Below are 20,407 nucleotides of genomic sequence, written 5' to 3' on the forward strand. Positions count from 1 at the left end.
GACAGGCTATTGCTGCCAAGATGCATGGAAGTGACACAAACGTAGAGGATGTCAGTTGAGTAGGCGGTCCTTATGTGTCCTATGTGTCCAGTGTAAATTTACACTGCAAAAGATAATGTGGTCAAATGCGTCTCAGACCACCTCGGCAAGTGTGATCGGATCACAATGCATCTTGGTGGTATTTAGTGCTGTCCACTCGTGATCCGATCGACCAAGATGCATTTTGAAGCCAAGTGTAAACAGCCTCTTATGTGTCAGAAATTGGATTTTGCGTGTTGTGCTGGAAAAAGCATTTTGGTGTTGTTTGCTTCCTGTGTGAATAATGATGACTTGCATTCAGAGCAGGGCACAGATTGTAAATGACAGTGTTTGCAGCCTGCTTGCACTGCATTTCCCCTGTGAGTCAATGCAAATGACATTACCATGTATTGAAATGGGTCTGCTGTCGTGCATTGATGCATGTTTCTATGCAAGCCTGAAGCTTCTACATCCCCCTGCCTGTATAACACTATATTATATGGCCACTTATCCCTACTTTTCTTCCTTTCTTCTCTCTCTAATTTTTCCATTCTAGGCCTCGTTCCTGTCCGACCAGCCGGAGCCCTACCTGCCCTTCCTGTCCCACTTCATTGAGACGCAGATGTTCGCCACCTTCATCGACAACAAGATCATGTCCCAGTGGGAGGACAAGGAGCCACTCCTCCGTGTGTTCGACGGACGCATCGACAAGGCCCGCCTGTACAACGTCCGCGCCCCCAGCCTGCGCTCCTCCAACTACCAGAGGTGCACCATCCTCAAGGAGTCTGGTGAGTACAGTGGGGAGCCGTCTTTAGAGTAACGTTATTTAAATAATAACGTAATTATTGCAGTAACTAGTATTCTAACTTAATTACTTTTTCAAATTTAGTAACTCAATTACAATTACTGAAATTTTAATTGGCTAGTTACTAGTTACTTTAGGACGTGAAAATAGCATAAAACTTCAGAGGATTATCCGCTTCATGATCATCAGATCTAGTAAAGACCGAGAAAAATGCTCCACACGCTGCAGCCAGAGCGCCAGAGGCTAATGACCTTGAATAAGCAAATATAAGACAATCAAAGCAGACTTTTAAAAAGTAACACAAAAGTTACTTTCCCTGGTAACTAATTACTTTGATTATGCAGTAATTTTAAAGTAATTCAGTTACTTTTTAAGAGAAGTAACTGTAACTAATTACCAATTTTCAGTTACTTGTCCAACACTGGTGGGGAGAGGCGTGCGAATACTGCAAACGTGTTCAAGGGTCTGGTGTAAATTGCTAGAAACATGATTAAAGCACAGGCGTTACGTGGTTTGAAGGGCTTATCTGTAGGGAGGGAGAGAAAACAAGAAAGAGCGTTTAATTAAAGTATGCTGCACATCTGTCTGTCTTCCCATGTGCTGTCTGTTTACCAGTATGCTGCACATCTGTCCTTCTTACCATGTGGTGTCTGTTTACCAGTATGCTGCACATCTGTCCTCCTTACCATGTGCTGTCTATTTACCAGTATGCTGCACATCTGTCCTTCTTACCATGTGCTGTCTGTTTACCAGTATGCTGCACATCTGTCCTTCTTACCATGTGGTGTCTGTTTACCAGTATGCTGCACATCTGTCTGTCTTCCCATGTGCTGTCTGTTTACCAGTATGCTGCACATCTGTCCTTCTTACCATGTGGTGTCTGTTTACCAGTATGCTGCACATCTGTCCTTCTTACCATGTGCTGTCTGTTTACCAGTATGCTGCACATCTGTCCTTCTTACCATGTTCTGTCTGTTTACCAGTATGCTGCACATCTGTCCTTCTTACCATGTGGTGTCTGTTTACCAGTATGCTGCACATCTGTCCTTCTTACCATGTGCTGTCTGTTTACCAGTATGCTGCACATCTGTCCATCTTCCTAACTATGCCTGGCATAACAATCGTCCATTAGTGAGGTCAGACAAGTGCCTTACAACTTGAAAAACACACACACACACACACACACACACACACACACACACACACACACACACACACACATCCGTCTCTCCTCCTCTACTTCCATTTCTCCTTCCCATTCTCACCTCTTATATCCTCGGCCCCAGCGTCCACAAAAACCTCCTCCAGGACCTACGTCCTTCCCATTTGTCTCCACTTCAACCCAGCAAACGCATCATCGCTTTCTCTCTCTCTCTTTCTCTCTCTCTCTCTCTCAGATACCGCAGAAACCTCCCTCTTTTTCACAGCCTAATATTGGCAGGTATACTCTGTCTCTCTCTCCTAGTCCCTATCTCTCTCTCTCGCTCTGTCTCTCACACACATTGATTACAGTACACATTCCCTGACACGTCTTGCTGCATTCATCGGCTGCAAGAGTGTTTGGTCAGGTCTTTTCTTTTTCTTCAATTAGTGTTGGTTTCGCTTCCCCTCGTTAAGCGTCTAATTGGTGCTGAATGTGCAAGCCGTGGCCAGGCCAGACCATGGGCCAGACTCAGGACTGACTCAGAGGCCAATAGCAGGTGTCTGTCTGTGGTTTGGAGATGTTAATAGGGCTGTAAAAGAAGGACATGGTTGTTTATTTGAGTAAGGACCAAAGGTAGGGGTGTGTGTGTGTGCGTGCGGGAGCGTGTGTGTGTGCGCATGTGTGTGCGTGTGTGTACAGTATTGTCATATAAAAGCAACATTGAAACCTTTCAACATTTGCTGTAGTTGCTGTAGTGTAGCTGTAAAATATTGATTATGTTGATTTAACCCAGCAAGCATTTGACAGACAGCGATATGCAGGAAGAAGTTCAACATCAACCCAGACAAGCACACAATTCCCGCAATGCATTGTGCCAGGATGGCAAACAATTCATATTTAAGCAGCTTTGTAAACTGTTTTCAGCTGATATCAGAAAGATATTTAGACCCTTATAGAAAAATAGAAATCCCGTACGCTATGCGCACTCGATTCCTAGGCTCGGCCACTGTGCGGGCTCGCCCGCCCTGCAGCTCGACCGCTGCGTGGGCTCGCATACGCAGCTTGGGCACTGCGCAGCCTCGCTCGCAGCTCGGCATGCACAGCACACATTGCAACATCGGCGCACAGCAAATTCACCATTTTGGCCTGAACTTCGCATCACTGATGACATCACTCACTGATGGCATCACAATTGCTCGAGTGACCATCACTGATCACATCATGGAGTGCTCGATTGCTCAGCGCACAATTGCGCAACTTCGCATCACTGATGAAGTCATAGACATTGTGACATCATCAGTGACATCACAATTGCTCGAGTGACCAGCACTGATGACATCGAGTGCTCGAGTGACATCAGTGATGCTGTCATAGACATTGTGACATCATCAATGACATCATTACTGACCAAAATCATCACAAATCTCACAATGTGAGACCAAAAACGCAGAGAGACAGATGCCACTTTGGCAATTTTATGTATGTATGTGTACATTATGTATGTATGTATGATGATGATGATGATGCAGGTAGCAGCTATGGACGATGACATCAAAATGTCCCCTGGGTAAAAATATCAAAAGAAGCAGCGATATGATTAATAATCATGATTGCAACATCTGGAAAAATGATCAAATTTGTGCCCTCTCTCTACTTATTGGCGTGTTTGTGTGCGCACTCTCGCGCGTGTGTGTGTACATGTGTGTGTGTACACGGGTGTGTGTACATGTGTGTGTGGTAAAATGGTAAATGGCCTGCATTTATATAGCGCTTTATGCCTTATTAAATCCTAGTATTGAACAAGACATGCAGTGTGAATGTAGCTTTTGGGCTCATATTAAGATCCTTTCAGATATATGTTCTATGTTATTATTGATCACATTAATGTGTAACCCCTATTAAAACTGCCCTGTTCGTCCGTCCAGCCCAGGCCATTGAACAGAGGCTGATGAAGATAGACCACACGGCCATCCACCCCCACCTGCTGGACATGAAGATCGGTCAGGGCAAATACCAGCAGGGATTCTTCCCCAAACTGCAGGCCGACGTGCTCAATGCTGGACCCACCAATAATAAGTGAGTAAGCTACCAACTTATTATTAGCCAATGCCACCACGCATGGATTTAGAGCTGCAGATGAAGGCAGCTTTTGCACTTTTAGCTTTTTCACCCCTAAAGAGGAACTGTTTGGAAAAATCTACAGTATGCATTATGAGGGGACGTCTACAGTAGCTGTATTAGTTTCAAATCACAGTAGTCATGTTTATTTCTGGATTGCTTGATTATAATAAGTGATAATACCTGTAATGCCATTTTCGTTAAAAGCAATCTCAGAGTGCTGAAAGAAAAAGGCAATCAAAAGCAAGAAACATGCAACAAGACAGAACAAAATATTCATTGTGTGAAAATCCTTCAACGTCACTACTGTATCTACGTGGTCATCATCGTGTCCCTGTTGTTTTAATTATTGTCTTGTCTTTCTTTTTTTCTTTTTTTTTGCTGTAATAGGCTTCTTTTTTATTTTGACACCCAGCTTTGTAATTCTTAATAAATGAGTGGGGCATCAGGCTCTCTCAGTGACGTGTCTTCAGTGCTGTAACTATACGGTAATGAGTTGGGCATCAGGCTCTCTCACTGACGTGTCTTCAGTAGAGCTGGGTATTGGTTCAAATTTCAAGAATCGATTCGATTCCGATTCCCAAGGTTGCGAATCGATTAATTTCGATTCGATTCGATTCGATTCGATTCCGATTCGATCAATTTTCAATATTGGATTTGGTTAGTGATACCAAAACGTGGTTTTTGAGCTGTACCCTGAATTACATGACTGTCCAGTTATGTAACACAGGGGTTTCCAACCAGCCAAGTAGATACATGGGGAAAAAAAGTTGCAGACCTGTTGTCAATTTTAATGGTTTTAGTTACACATATATTTACTCACCACGTGGTGACAAAGGGTAAATAACAGCCTTTTCATCTGTCAATAAAGACACTTTCACAATTATGCACAGTGATTTGATTTCAGCCTATATAATTTCTAAAAGTAGATATTAATAATGATCAAACATTTCCATTCATGTAGCCTACAGTATTTATGTTTTTGTTTCAACTACAAACATAATTAAACGTCAACTTGAAACTATGTTTCAACTACCACACACAGCACAATATTTTAGCCTGTTTAGTAAAAAAAAAAAAAAAAATTTTTTTTTTTTTTTTTTTTTTTTTAATAAAAAAAAAATCGATCTCTGGACATATGAATCGATAATCGAGGATTAAAATGAAAATCGATTAAAAATCGGAGAATCGATTTTTTGAACCCAGCCCTAGTCTTCAGTGCTGTAACTATACGGTAATGAATGGGGCGTCAGGCCCTCTCAGTGACGTGTCTTCAGTGCTGTAACTATACGGTAATGAGTTGGGCATCAGGCTCTCTCAGTGACGTGTCTTCAGTGCTGTAACTATACGGTAATGAGTTGGGCGTCAGGCCCTCTCAGTGACGTGTCTTCAGTGCTGTAACTATACGGTAATGAGTTGGGCGTCAGGCCCTCTCAGTGACGTGTCTTCAGTGCTTTAAATATATGGTAATGAGTGGGGCATCAGGCTCTCTTAGTGATGTGTCTTCAGTGCTGTAACTATACGGTAATGAGTTGGGCGTCAGGCCCTCTCAGTGACGTGTCTTCAGTGCTTTAAATATATGGTAATGAGTGGGGCATCAGGCTCTCTTAGTGATGTGTCTTCAGTGCTGTAACTATACGGTAATGAGTTGGGCATCAGGCTCTCTCAGTGACGTGTCTTCAGTGCTTTAAATATATGGTAATGAGTGGGGCATCAGGCTCTCTTAGTGATGTGTCTTCAGTGCTGTAACTATACGGTAATGAGTTGGGCATCAGGCTCTCTCAGTGACGTGTCTTCAGTGCTTTAAATATATGGTAATGAGTGGGGCATCAGGCTCTCTCAGTGACATGTCTTCAGTGCTGTAACTATACGGTAATGAGTGGGGCGTCAGGCTCTCTCAGTGATGTGTCTTCAGTGCTGTAACTATACAGTAATGAGTGGGGGGGCATCAGGCTCTCTCAGTGACATGTCTTCAGTGCTGTTACTATACAGTAATGAGTGGGGGGGCATCAGGCTCTCTCAGTGACATGTCTTCAGTGCTGTAACTATATGGTAATGAGTGGGGCATCAGGCTCTCTCAGTGATGTGTCTTCAGTGCTGTAACTATACGGTAATGAGTGGGGGGGCATCAGGCTCTCTCAGTGACATGTCTTCAGTGCTGTTACTATACGGTAATAATAAGTGGGGCGTCAGGCTCTCTCAGTGACAGTGATGTCTTCAGTGCTGTAACTATATGGTAATGAGTGGGGCATCAGGCTCTCTCAGTGATGTGTCTTCAGTGCTGTAACTATACGGTAATGAGTGGGGCATCAGGCTCTCTCAGTGATGTGTCTTCAGTGCTGTAACTATATGGTAATGAGTGGGGCATCAGGCTCTCTCAGTGATGTGTCTTCAGTGCTGTAACTATATGGTAATGAGTGGGGCATCAGGCTCTCTTAGTGATGTGTCTTCAATGCTGTAACTATATGGTAATGAGTGGGGCATCAGGCTCTCTCAGTGATGTGTCTTCAGTGCTGTAACTATATGGTAATGAGTGGGGCATCAGGCTCTCTCAGTGATGTGTCTTCAGTGCTGTAACTATATGGTAATGAGTGGGGCATCAGGCTCTCTTAGTGATGTGTCTTCAATGCTGTAACTATACGGTAATGAGTGGGGCATCAGGCTCTCTTAGTGATGTGTCTTCTTCAATGCTGTAACTATACAGTAATGAGTGGGGCGTCAGGCTCTCTCAGTGATGTGTCTTCAATGCTGTAACTGTACACTAATGAGTGGGGCATCAGGCTCTCTCAGTAACACGTCTTCAGTGCTGTAACTATACAGTAATGAGTGGGGCATCAGGCTCTCTCAGTAACGGGTCTTCAGTGTTGTAATTATACGGTAAGGAGTAGGGATGGGCATCGAATTTCGAATTTTAGAATAATCGTTGTTATTATCAAGGTCGACTTATTATTGAAAGTCGAAATTCGAAGAAAAAAAAAAAAAAATTAATTTTTTTTGTGAGTGAAATGTTGCATTGTCTCCCCTGATTCTAAGTATAGTCGAATTTTTATAAGAATTTTAAGCAAGGTTTATGGAAAAATAAATGGCGGATGAAATCCCATGAAGAGGGAGAGGGGGTGACTTTGGCACCCCTTTGGCACTCAGACCTGAGCCTACTAAATATTTAATGAACCACTCATGATTGTCAAAACTGTTTTTTATTTTCGAAAATGTCAATGTCATGTAACATGTTCTTTACTTCAGTGGTGCAATGCTTGTTTGAGCTAAGAATCCACAGCAGAAGCGTTTTCTATTAATTAATAAAGCCTTAGACTTAGAATCAGGGGAGACAATGCAACATTTCACTCACAAAAAAAAAAAAAAAAAAAAATTACATTACATTTTTATTTTTATTTTCGAATTTCGATTAAAAGTCGACTTTGGCCAGCGAATTTCGAATAGTGTTTTTGCTAGAAATGCCCATCCCTAGTAAGGAGTGCGGCGTCAGGCTCTCTCAGTGGCGTGTCTTCAATGCTGTAACTGTACACTAATGAGTGGGGCATCAGGCTCTGTAACACGTCTTCAGTGCTGTAACTATACGGTGTCATTCAGCAGGTGGGCCCATAGGACGGCGACGGCTCAGCGCAGGAAAGACCGCAGCAGACAGCAAACAGAGCATCTAATGCTGGACAATGACCTAAAAGAGGTAGATCACTTGCCCTCAACTTTCCTGCATTTTGTCATCATCCTGCCCTCATATTGCCCTCAATCTGCCCTCAATGTGCCCTCTACCTGCCCTCAAACTGATATAAATGCTTGTATACTCTACAAGCATGCCTTTATGTTATATGTACTGTATGTCTCATGTTGTCTACAGCTAAATTCGTGTTTGTTTCTGTTTTAGTTTTCTATGTTTTTCATCTGTTTCACATGCATTCATGAGTTCATGTGCATGCTGCGTTCTCTCTCTTTTGTTTTTGTTTTGTCTTTTTTGCCATCCTTCTCTTTTTTTCCTGTCTTCTTCCTCTGTCTGGTCGTGCGTCCTGTGCTGGTTCGGTTGGGGTTTTGGGTCGTACCACCCTTCAGCAGGTAGAGGGGTGTCTGGTCCTGCAGAACTCCATGGCATTTTGGGAGTGGGACAAAGCGTCCCCCCCGCCAATCAAACCGCCCAAAAAATCGGCCTCCGCGTCCTGCCTGGTATGTGGAGGAGCTGCTTGTGTCATGGACTCCCACTCAAAGCCTTCCCCTACCACAACACATACTCTCTTATACAGGGTTCCCACTCGATATGGTATTCTTGGAATATCCTGGAATTTTAGAGAGGTTTATTCCAGACAAGGACATTTTGTTTTCTTCTGAGCTAAACAAACCAGAAAGGATATGAATAAAATATTTAGGTCACAACAGTGTTGCCAACTTGGCAACTTGGATTTTGCCTATAAATTGGTGCGGCTGCTGCTGGGTTTTCTCTCTCTCCTCCTCCTCTCTGCTGTCTGATAAACACAGCGCTTCAGTGCAGCCCCTCTACTCCATTCTCTCCTCCGCTACAGGCAGCGGGATAGGGTTTACTTTTTTTTATTATACAACAGTTAGTTCTGGCCGAGCAAATTGATTGGACCAGAGGGATCTTAGCAGTGCTGATATTTCACAATAACGGCAATGGCGCTTCACTGTGTGTATATTGCTTCGCTTCACAGCTGTTCTAAACGTTTCCTTGATTAGGCTGCATTCAAACAGCGCTTGCACCCAGGCACAACGATATAGATTTAACCTTAATTATGAATGGTAAGCTGAAATTGTCTGCGCTAAACTCAAAGTAGCTAACGTTAGCTTAGCTAGCTTGCAGTCAGGAAACTGCAGGCAGGAAGTTTACCTGTTGTTGCTTGCTTGGCAACATGACTTGGTAGTGCAATCCTGGTGGAACTGTTTTTGTTGGCTGAGGCGAATAACAGACAGAAATCATCTGTTGTTGCAAATTACTAGGGGTGTCACGATACACTCAGTTCACGATACGATACGTATCACGATACTGGGTTCACGATAACGATACGATACGATACGATTTTAACAATATTTTTTTAAACTTGAATAATGACAATATATGACTGGAAAAGTAGTATTTTATTTGAAATGCACAAATACAAAACATGCTGTTGTGGGAAATTGTTATTACAATAACAACTAGAAAAAACATGAGATTGGAGATAAGGCTTATCTTGAAATAGAATGAGTTACTGTACACCGTCACTTAGATTTACTTTGAACTAAAAGGTTTCTCAGCAGTATAAATTCTCATTATGCATCTTCAGTTTTTCTTCAAACTCAAACAACAAGACTTTTCTTAGTCTATTTTTTATGCATCTTCAGTTTTTCCTGTCAAGTAAACAGTTTTGCCAGAAACTCAATTGAATGGTTTCTCTCCTGTATAACTTCTCATGTGTCTCTTCAGAGACTTGTTCAACTGAACTACTTTCCACACATTGAACTTCAACAAACAAAGACGTTTCTTTGTCTATTTTTGAATAAAATAAAAAAATAAAAAAAAATTGCGATATGAGATTTCATCTCAACGATACATATCGTGACGTTTTACTATTGCGAAATTTCGTGGGATGATATATTGTGACACCCCTACAAATTACTTAAAACAATGCTATTATTACTTGATGAATAGCTTTGTGTATGCTGTGCAACTGTTGTATAAAAGCAATATCACACTCAAGGTCATGCTTTTGTTGTCTAATATTGTCACGGCTGTGATTATCTTCGGCACTCGGCCTGCGGCCTCGTGCTTACGACCGAATCACAGCCGTGACGATATTAGCCAACAATAGCACTCGCTCTCGTGTGATATTGCTTAAACAGCATACGCTGAATCTTGCCTGGGAGTCAGCACTTAATATTACAACCATACAGTCAATGCCGAGGCGTTGTTTTTTGTTTGTTGTTGTTGTTTTCATATATTGATATGCAAATTAGCGGGTGACATCATCTAGCAACTTCTAGCGACTTTGTGAGCAGCCAATAGCGACTTTGCTTGGAAAAGAGTTGGCAACACTGGGTCACAAACAATTCTGCCTACTGTAGGTTTTGCAAAGGCATCGAAAAGTTATGTTTTTCAATTAGCGCCACAGTGGGAACCCTGCTTGTCTAAGAGGACAGCTAACGCCACCCCACCCACTAACTCCCACCCACCCACCCACATACACACATACACACACACACACACACACACACACACACACACACACACACACACACACACACACACACACACACACACACACACACCAAAAGATTCCCTGGCCTTCACTCCTCTCCTGTATCACAGCTCTCCCCGTTTGCTTGCATAAATCCATTCCTGTGTTGTGTTGGATCATCAGAGCCTGCCACTTCAAACAAATAATAATACTAAGTGGTGAACTGTTAACACATTGACTGCCAGCCCTTTTTTCAATGCTGTAGGTAGGTTCTGCCAGGTTTTTTTTTGAGGATTCTGGCTCATTTTACAAGAGCCGAGGATTCTTTTCTGTTAAGACTTCGTGAACACCAATCATCTAAAAAGAACTAATAGAATGTGTGCTTTCTCTGTCTAAAAGAGTTAGTTTGTAGAGTTAGTAGTTATGTAAGCATTAGCAGTTGAATACAGCATGGTTTCAGCGTCAGAAAAATTATTCAGAGATAAACGGCTTTTTGTGAAATTCGATAGAACAGTCACTTTAACCATTCATTTTTGGCATCAGTAAGAGTCAGACATCTAAACAATAGTTTTGAACAGTAATTTCCTCCATAACAGCAGGAAACCCCCCTCTGCTTCCAACTCCTCCCTCCGTGTGTGTTCTCCTCCTGCCTCCCTGGCTCTCCAGCGGGCGTGTCACAACGAAGTTGCTGCTGCCTGGCTGCTGCCTGTTTGCGCGGCCGCTGTTTGAGGAAGTCTGGGTGGACTCGCTCGTTTCGTGGAGTTTTGGTTGAGAGCTTTGATGCGATTCTGGTCATATTTATGCTGCGTGTTTCAAAGTGTGCATCCAATCTATTCTTGGAACCCCCCACCGTTGCCACCGCTGTGCATCAGCGCGAAAGTGAAAGCGTTTTCGCCATCAATTTTACAGTATGAGAACGGCTTCGTCGCGCTTTTCCGTCCAGTTTTGGGTCGCCTCTTTCTACTGTGGAGAGACATGTCGACACTCAGTGGGTCGGTAAAATAGATTATACACATTCAATACCTCCAATTCTGGTGAAGGAGACGTAAAAGGGGTTGATCGATGTCCCACCGTCAAAAAAAAAAAATGTTTATGTAAGCCGAGATATCTCGTCCTTGGCACTCAACGGTTGGATTATGTAAGCCGAGATATCTCGTCCTTGGCACTCAACGTGTTAAGTAGGAAAATAAACTTCTTCAACAAGTCTTTCTAAAATGATATGAATGAGTGTATAGAGTACCGCAGGGATGACGTATTTTTGTAGTCGGAAGGCGGAAGTCCCAGACTTCCTGGATGTTACGGGGAAAAGTCAATGGCGTTTTAGAATGGGGATTTCACTTAACCCTTTTGAAGCGTTTTCTAAAAATTGCGTTTACAAAAAAAATGCATTTACATTTCAAAAGTTAGTCAGACAGTGATGTCACCCATTGGCTTTTGGACTCCTGTTTTGAAGCCTAGAATATGGGAGTGTGGCCATCGCCATCTTAGGGTTCTTGCACAGCTCGCACGAGACGAGGCGAGACCAGGGATTTCCCGCATTGGTCCGTGATCAGCAAGCTGCGCGATCACTGCACAGGCGACCTGTCAATCACGCCAAAAACATAGTCTTTTCTATCATCTATTTTACTCTAAATGCGTGAGTTATGTCAAAATTAATCCCCCATGCAGTTGTTATGAAAGGTGAAATTAGCTATACAGACCAAAACCGTGTTTTGAACCAGGCTGTAAACATGTTTAATCCTGTTGTAAAGTCTGGCATTTTAACATGGGGTGAATGGGGAAGGACTCTCTTTTGGAGCCAGCCTCAAGTGGCCATTCAATAAACTACATCACTTCCACATAGGTTTCATCTGTCCAACCCTAAGCTTGCCACCTGGTCCGACTTCCATGCCGTAGGTTCCGGTTCCACCGCCAGCTTCGGGGGGGACACGCAATGCAGGTTACATGAGTTTCATTCAAAAATTAGGTAATCGCCTTTCAAGAAAAGTTATATGTTCTCCTGGAAAACAAGGCGTAGCCCAAAATTAAAACAAATCCAAGTTATGTAGGTTATTAAGTTATCAAAGTTCTTCGTCAACTCGACAGATATTTTTCACTTTGTCAGAGTTCATACTGCATACATACATCATCTGCCCAGGCAATCTCAGCAGGGAAGGAGAAGGAGAAGTGGATGGTAGTCACATTAGATAAAGATTTCTGTGACACCCCATTTACACCTGGTTTTTAAATGCGGCCATTATCCAGATAACGTATCCGGATACAGGTCGCATTTAAAAACCAGGGGCAAAACACCCTTAAATCTTCTCCTTAAGGTTAAATATTTTAAGTTAAATGTAAACACAAGATTTAAGGGTGTTTTGTACAGCTGATTCTATTTTATGGACACCTTAACTTGGACTCTAAGGAAAATCTTAACTTAAGGTGCTTTATGCAACTGGCCCCAGGTGTAAATGGGGTGTGAGAGGGGAAGATGTGCGTTTTCAACATGCACCGTTACATCGTAGCAGGATGAGACCGCTGGAGTGTGGCAGTGAGGTGAGAGGTTTAACATCTCAATCCTCAGTGGAAAAAAGAAGACCGTGTTCTCATTTCCATGCTGTCATCTCATACAAGTCCTGTTGCAGTCCTCAGCAAATATTAAAACCTGGATTCCCAATGTGTATGTTATGCAAAGGCACAAGTGCTTGTGTAGACACACACACACACACACACACACACACACACACACACACACACACACACACACACACACTTATATACACATACACACACATACACACATACATACACACACACACACAGACCAGAGCTGCCATTGTTTGCGCACTAACTTGTGCTTTGTTTCCTCATTCAGAAGTACATGCAGGAGGCCCGCAGCCTGGGGAAGAACCTGCGTCAGCCCAAACTGTCTGACCTGTCCCCTGCTGTGATCGCACAGACCAACTGGAAGTTTGTGGAGGGGCTTCTGAAGGAGTGTCGCATGAAGGTGAACACAACACACACACACACACACACACAAAATTACTTCCAAGTCATTTAGTCATTGCGTCATTTTTGCGTGGAAAAAGCGCTGCCTGGAGCACTTTTTGTGAAGAGAAATAAAAAGCGGATCATGATAACATCACCTGATGTTAGCTTAGCAGCTGCTAGCTCCATAATTAGCAGTTTAGCTCTTCTAGCAGACAGTGCAGTGTTGTGCAACAAGCAAAGGCTACCAGATATTTCCAATACATGCCCGATATAATCCATACTGCTTTATGATCGCTGTTACACATAGGCGAAGTTCATAGTGGCCGTAGCCAAAAATGCATGTTTTAAATATCTATATAATTAGCCTATAACACAGAAGTAATCTTTTATTACTTTATTTTCTTTCTTTTATTGTAATGCCTTGCTCTATAAAAAGGGTAGAATAATTGTGACTGATTATTTTCAATGTTTATTATAAAACATAATATTATTCTGGTCTAATTAGGCTATGAGTCATAACTGAGCGGCATAACCTTGATGTAAACAGCAGATAAAACGTGTGCGTAATGACCTCTCCATGCCGTGGAGAGATGTGTTGGCGCTTCATACCTTCACCAGTCTCCTTCCCTCCCTCTGACACGTCTCATTCTGTGTGTTTACATTCTGTTTTCTCAATTCCTATGGAATGATGGAATTTATTGAGGTTATAGGCTGTTTCCGGTGTTGCGGTTTGTTTGATTTGAGTTTGATTTCTGAGGTAAATTCTCGCAATATTCCATCACTCATTGGGCATATTAGGATATGAAAATGCATGTGCTGGTATCCTAATCATTAATTTTCCTCTACATTTTTTCTGCACCCCCAACCTTAAAGTTCAAACTTCGCCTATGCTGTTACAATAACGTAAATCCACTGATTACAATGTCCGGTGTCCTGCCAAAAAGTGATGAACTGCAAACAAGTGATTAACGTTAACTAGTGCTAAATAGTGATTGTCAAAAAGTGATTGTCAAAAAATTATTCTTTTTGTTGTGTCTAATGTTATGGGAAATGACAGTGGAATCAAGTATGCAAAGTTTTAAATTAGTTTTATGGAGAAGCGTGCGTCTGCCTCGTTTGCACCAGGGATTTCTCCCCGCGTTGTTAAAGGGATAGTTCGGTTTGTTTGAAGTGGGGTCCTATCAGCTAGTAAGATACACTAACTTAATTAGGTACAGTGGTCTTGAAGCGGGGCGCAGCGTCTAACGAGATCCGGCACCCAGAGCAGCAGCCAAACCAGCCTTTTCTCTCTCAGTACTGGGGGTCAACAACTAAAACTATAACTGTAATTTAGCCACCTAAAACAACGCCCACCTAAACAAATCGATATCCGTGTACATGCACGCTCTATTTTGACAATTTTCAGCGCTTTACTTTTCCGCAAAACAGCAGTTTCATTCGGCACTGCTTTTTCTCCCAACCGTACAACTACCGTATTCCTCCGCTAAAAGCCAGCTCAGAGCCGCAGCACTGGATTACTCCGCAGTTATTTGGGGGTAGGCTATTTTATTTCTCCCGGTTTGAAGACACAACAAATAGAATACACGAACGAAAATATGAGTGATTTTGATAGCGAGGATGATATGCCATTCACCTTGGTGACAAGAGGATACAATTATGAACCAGAGAGAATACAGAAGAGGAACTTTTGCAGAGAGTGAACAGGCAGAGAGATGCGCCTGCTGCCTAAATGCCTGGGTGCCCTGGCTGCAGACCTTATTCACCATTCCCAGGATAAATTGTGGAAAACGACCCAGACCAGAGAGGCCAGGTGACTTGTTGTCTCTAAAGTAAGTCAGTGTTTTATCTCTCTTCTAAGCCTTCCTGTTTTGTAAACCGCGGCTCTGTGCTCTGTGCTGGCTTTTAGCAGAGGAATACGGTAGTTGTACGGTTGGGAGAAAAAGCAGTGCCGAATGAAACTGCTGTTTTGCGGAAAAGTAAAGCGCTGAAAATTGTCAAAATAGAGCGTGCATGTACACAGATATCGATTTGTTTAGGTGGGCGTTGTTTTAGGTGTTTTAGGTGGCTAAATTACGTTTTAGTTGTTGACCCCCCGTACTTACAGAGAAAAGGCTGGTTTGGCTGCTGCGCTGAGTGCGCGGTCTCGTTCCACAATGCGCCCAGCCTCCTGAACACTGTACCTAATTAAGTTAGTGTATCTCACTAGCTGATAGGACCCCACTTCAAACAAACCGAACTATCCCTTTAAAGTACGATTACCCAAATGAGAAGCGTTACTCGTCTCGAATACTAACGTTATGAATGATGAGTACTCAAGTACCCGCCTATTCATAAGTTCATAGTCTCCAACATTATCACATGTATTTACAATAATTATTATCAGAATTAGTTCAGACACATTGCACCTTTAAGTCATATCTATAGTTACCAGTGTTGGGCAGGAAAGTAAAGTAACACATTACTGTAATTTTATTACTTTCCCAGTAACTAGTAATGTAAGGGATTACAATTTCCAAAAAAGTAATTATATTACAGTTACTAATCCAACTTTCTCCAGCACTGGCACAGCGCTAAAGCCAAATGTGGAGATAGGTCTGGCTAGGCAAGACTGTGTTGCCAGAATGTGATTCGTTTTTGGTCCTAGGTAGGCAAATAAACAAAAAAATCTGTTTAGCTGATTATTGACTGCTCCTGTAAGGTTAATTAAGTAGATTCAGTTCTAAAAGGAGCTGATTAAACAGGTTGTACGTCACTTTTTCGGAAGGGGGTTAGCGAAAGTAGTATAGTAAAGAGTAAAAGGAGTAATAAGTGAGTAATTACATTTCCTGAGTAACTTGCCCAACACCGACGGCTACGGTAAGATACCCGGTGTACATTCTAACCGTGTGTGTGTGTGTGTGTGTGTGTGTGTGTGTGTGTGTGTGTGTGTGTGTGTGCGTGTGCGTGTGCGTGTGCCTGTGCGTGCCTGTGCGCGTGTGTGTGTGTGTGTGTGTGTGTGTGTGTGTGCTTGCGTGCCTGTGCGTGTCTGTGTGCGTGCATGTGTGTGTGTGTCCACATCCAGACCAAGCGCATGCTGGTGGAGAAGCTGGGCAGGGAGGCGGTGGAGCTCGGCCACGGCGAGGCCAACATCACGGGCCTGGAGGAGAATACGCTCATCGCCAGCCTGTGTGACCTGCTGGAGCGCATCTGGAGCCACGGGCTGCAGGTCAAACAGGTCAGTACACACACATACACACACAGATAGGATATTGTTTCATATTTTTCCGATACCGGTGCTAAAACAATACTTTTAAAACTGGTGCCTAAACGGTGCCTGTACCGATACTTCGAAAAAAATTAAATAGAAAAAACAACATTCAAGACTTTTTTTTTAATTCGCAAACGCAAAGAAATTGAACAATATATTAATTAATAAATAATAAATAAAACATGAGTTAACTGCAGTAATTTAACAGTAAATAAGAGTTTACGATAATGCTAGTGAAGGCGCGTGCAGTGGTTTCGGTGCACCAGAGGGTGGATATTTCACTCGGCAGTTCCGGCATGCCAACTGAATGAGGTACCGAAATCTGCGTTGCACTTTGGTTAATCAGGTTTTCATGGCCATATTGGATTTTGAGGAGAGCTTATTGCCTGCCTGTTGAATCCTCTTCTGTGTGTCTAGTAGTCTGTCTCGTCAGTAGTGAATATGAATTGGCTGTGTGCGTCTGTGTTTCTGACTCGTGAACCTTGACCGCACAGGGGAAGTCGGCCCTGTGGTCCCACCTGCAGCATTACCAGGCCCGAGTGGAGAAGCTCGAGCAGCAGCAGGCAGAGTCGCCAGGTAACACACGCGCACACACACATACACGCACGCACGCACTCACGTACACACACACACAAACACACACACACACACACACACACACCTCACTCTCTCTTTCTCTCTCTCTCTCTGTTGGTGCTTTCTCCTCAAATACTCATAACAGAGTGCACACCTACAGATGTAAACTACCACTCAACAGTCACTCACTCACTCACTCATTCAGCATTGTTGAAACAGGCATATGTGAGCTTAACTCTGCTTGCCTAGTTTGTTACTATTTTTCCACATTTGAGAATAACAGTATCAACACTATGAAATACCATAAATGGAATTATGCAATGACCAAAAAAGTGTTAAATAAATCTAAAGGATTTTAGATTGTAAAGTAGCCGCCCTTTGCCTTGATGGCTTTAGAAAGAAATTCATATACAGGATCAAGCATTTAAGCAAGAAGCCTTTACTGTAGATCAAAATGGTTTTAAGAGAATGAAAAACAACAAACATTCAATCAGGTCGGTCCAAACCTTTGACTGGTAGTGTACATGTATAGTCAACAGTTTGATCACATATTCTCTATTGACGTTTACCCCTTCTCTTCAACAGTGTCACATGTTCCTGAGAGGAGGAAGTCTGACTCGGGAATAGGCATGCCGTCTCTGCGTGTGTCTGTCATACAAGATATGAGGTACACACAAGGTTATTGGTGGAGATGTCTATAGATTAGAGATCTCAACGCTTAATCGAAGATCGATTAATTGCTCGTTAAGGATTTGTCAATCCTACTGTCAAACAACGTGTAGTCTCATATTACATTCTAGCTGTCAGTAAGTGGCGTATTCTCAAAGTATGTGTCAATGAACCCGAGTGCAATATAACTATGACGAGGCAACCATCTTAACTATGACGAGGCAACCATCTTAACTATGACGAGGCAGCCATCTCGGGGTCTGGAAAGAGATTAAAAAAGACAAGAACGTCAACTTTTGCAAAATAAAGCAGGCAAAGCGATCAGAAAGGAGAAAATAATACCACCTGCAAACAGTGTGATTCTGTGTAGGCCATACAACACAATGACAACTGCAATGCTGTACTGTGAGAAGAGCTGCATCGCTCAGTTTAAAGTGAGTTGTAGCCACCTATATGCCGCGCCTGCGGCTTAAAGCCCACACAAATGTGTTTAGCATAATAGGCTTCTACATTTTGATACGTTTCACAGGCTATGCAATGCTGTGGAAATATGCAGTATGTTGCTGCTGTGGAAATAAAGTGTTTGAGCACAAAACACATTCGGTATCATTTGGTAAATTTGGCATTTTAATTACAATTAATTGATTGATTGATCAATCGTTAAAGTTATTGCTTCTACCTGGTGAGATCCATTCAGGAACATGCTTAAAACAGGGTATCTGCGGGGTCTTTGAAAGTATTAAAAGTTGATAAATCAATTTCGGGAAATGAAGGCCCTTAAAAAGTATTAAAAAGTCTTAATCACCATTTGAGAGGTATTAAATAATGGTTGGTGTTAAATGAGCATATGATATTGTTCCATATCGATCGTAGACCCCTGAATTGAATCGATATCGTATCGTGGCAGACTTTGTGATATCAGTAAATAAATACCATATTGTTGTCCAAAGAATCTATATAATATTGTATCGTGATGAAACTTGTGATTTACACCTCTATTGCTGATGTAACGAAAGTGGTGTTGAGGTCTTGAACAAGTCTTAAAAAAGATCTTAAAATATATTGAATTTAACTTCAGGATTCCTGCATACCCTGTAAAATGGACATCCCTAGATATTGGTGTGTAGAAACAGATGGTTTAGCCTGGTGGTTTTTGTCTAGGGGTTAGAGAAACAAGATTGTGATAGGAAGAAATCTGGAGTGTAAATCGTGGACTGGTTGGGGAAACTCGGCAGGAAAAGAGAACAAAAACGCTCAATAAATAAAGGATAGAAACCAACAACGCTAGGGCATGTGGGTAGTGTAGAGGTAAAAGCACTCACCTACCACCGCAGAGACCCTGGTTCAATTCCAGGCAGCGGCACCTCTGGCTTGGTCAGACGCTCCTACAGACACAATTGGCCACAATCGGGTGGGAATCCGGTGGGGTATGAGTGCTGACCTCCTCTTGTCAGTTGGGTGCGCCTATTCAGGGGGGGGGGGGAACTGGGGGTATAGCGTCATCCTCCCATGCGATACCTACCCTAAAAAAGAGGAAATAACACTCTCTCTCTCTCTCTCTCTCTCTCTCTCTAAGGCACATCCAGAGCATGTCGGAGATAAAGACGGAGGTAGGGCGAGCCCGAGCCTGGATCCGTCTGTCCCTGGAGAAGAAGCTGCTCTCTCAGCACCTCAAACAGCTGCTGTCCCGACAGGCCTTAACCAAGTGAGAGCACACACACACCCCCACACACACACACACATACACACACACACACAGTCGGCTTTGTGCTTTTGATCAGTAAGATTGACTCCAATGTATTTGCAATGCAGTGATCTCGAAGAAAGATGGCACCCCCCTTGTTTGAATTAAATGAGATGCCCATATGTTTGATATAGAAATAATACCTAAGAGGGCAGACTTTTACTGTGCTGCAGTAGGTATGAAGTGTAAGAGTTATCAACACATACGTAAGTCGTACACCTTCATCAATTAAAAAAGGAGAAAAGCAGAAAGATTGATACTAATAATAATAATAATGCATAGCGGTCAGCAGTTGCAAGGCATCTTTGATGTCTGTGTCAGGTTGCTAGGTTCAAACTATCCACTGGGCAATTCGTATGAAAAGAAACTAAATAGTATATTTGCAATTGATTTGAGTGAAAATGTGTGAGAGCGATAATTATCCTGAAACCCCCGCCGTGTCCTTTGTTTTCTCTAAAGAACTTTATGATGATACTTTTGTTAAAAGTGCATTCTTTTCAAAATGAAATACCCAACGTTTGGAAGAAAGTGACGTCTACTCTTACAAAATGATTAATAACCGTTAAATAAAGCTATTATATGTGTGACCTTTTGAAGGATAGTAGATAACTTAAGATCTTGTTGGATGAATGCTTTTACAGAATTCTACAGACATTTTTAGAGATACTGAAATTTGGATGGAAGATGATAATATTTTCCAAAATGCATTACAGTTGTAGCATTTTGGAGCAGAACCTGACTTGTCTGCTCTCCACAGGAAGCTGTACAAGCGTTACGCCTTCCTGCGCTGCGAGGAAGAGAAGGAGCAGTTCCTCTTCCACCTGCTCTCCCTCAACGCCGTCGACTACTTCTGCTTCACCAGTGTCTTCACCACCATCAGTGAGTTCAGCCAAAATCAAATCAAAATCAATATACGTACAGTATGTTTAGATGTTGA

The 20,407-nt window shown here is 42.5% G+C and overlaps 1 protein-coding gene across 5 annotated transcripts in view; it reads left to right on the plus strand.

The window, feature by feature from the left end:
- dennd5b (DENN/MADD domain containing 5B) overlaps positions 1-20,407 on the plus strand; it is a gene marked incomplete at its 5' end in the record, with an annotated part of 208,069 nt that overhangs the window by 171,215 nt on the left and 16,447 nt on the right. For 2 of the 5 annotated variants that reach the window (XM_083651324.1, XM_083651325.1), the window contains 10 exons: positions 575-806; positions 3,893-4,043; positions 7,677-7,770; positions 8,154-8,261; positions 13,119-13,250; positions 16,296-16,448; positions 16,976-17,057; positions 17,643-17,724; positions 19,303-19,431; positions 20,228-20,349. In XM_083651324.1, the coding sequence (XP_083507450.1) occupies positions 575-806; positions 3,893-4,043; positions 7,677-7,770; positions 8,154-8,261; positions 13,119-13,250; positions 16,296-16,448; positions 16,976-17,057; positions 17,643-17,724; positions 19,303-19,431; positions 20,228-20,349 (1,285 nt within the window). Of the gene's footprint in view, positions 1-574; positions 807-3,892; positions 4,044-7,676; positions 7,771-8,150; positions 8,262-13,118; positions 13,251-16,295; positions 16,449-16,975; positions 17,058-17,642; positions 17,725-19,302; positions 19,432-20,227; positions 20,350-20,407 lie in introns of all 5 variants that reach the window. The other 3 variants (XM_083651326.1, XM_083651327.1, XM_083651323.1) reach the window with 2 other exon arrangements.

Source organism: Poromitra crassiceps (genome assembly GCF_964638095.1).
Source record: "Poromitra crassiceps genome assembly, chromosome: 2".
NCBI classification, from domain to species: Eukaryota; Metazoa; Chordata; class Actinopteri; order Beryciformes; family Melamphaidae; genus Poromitra; species Poromitra crassiceps.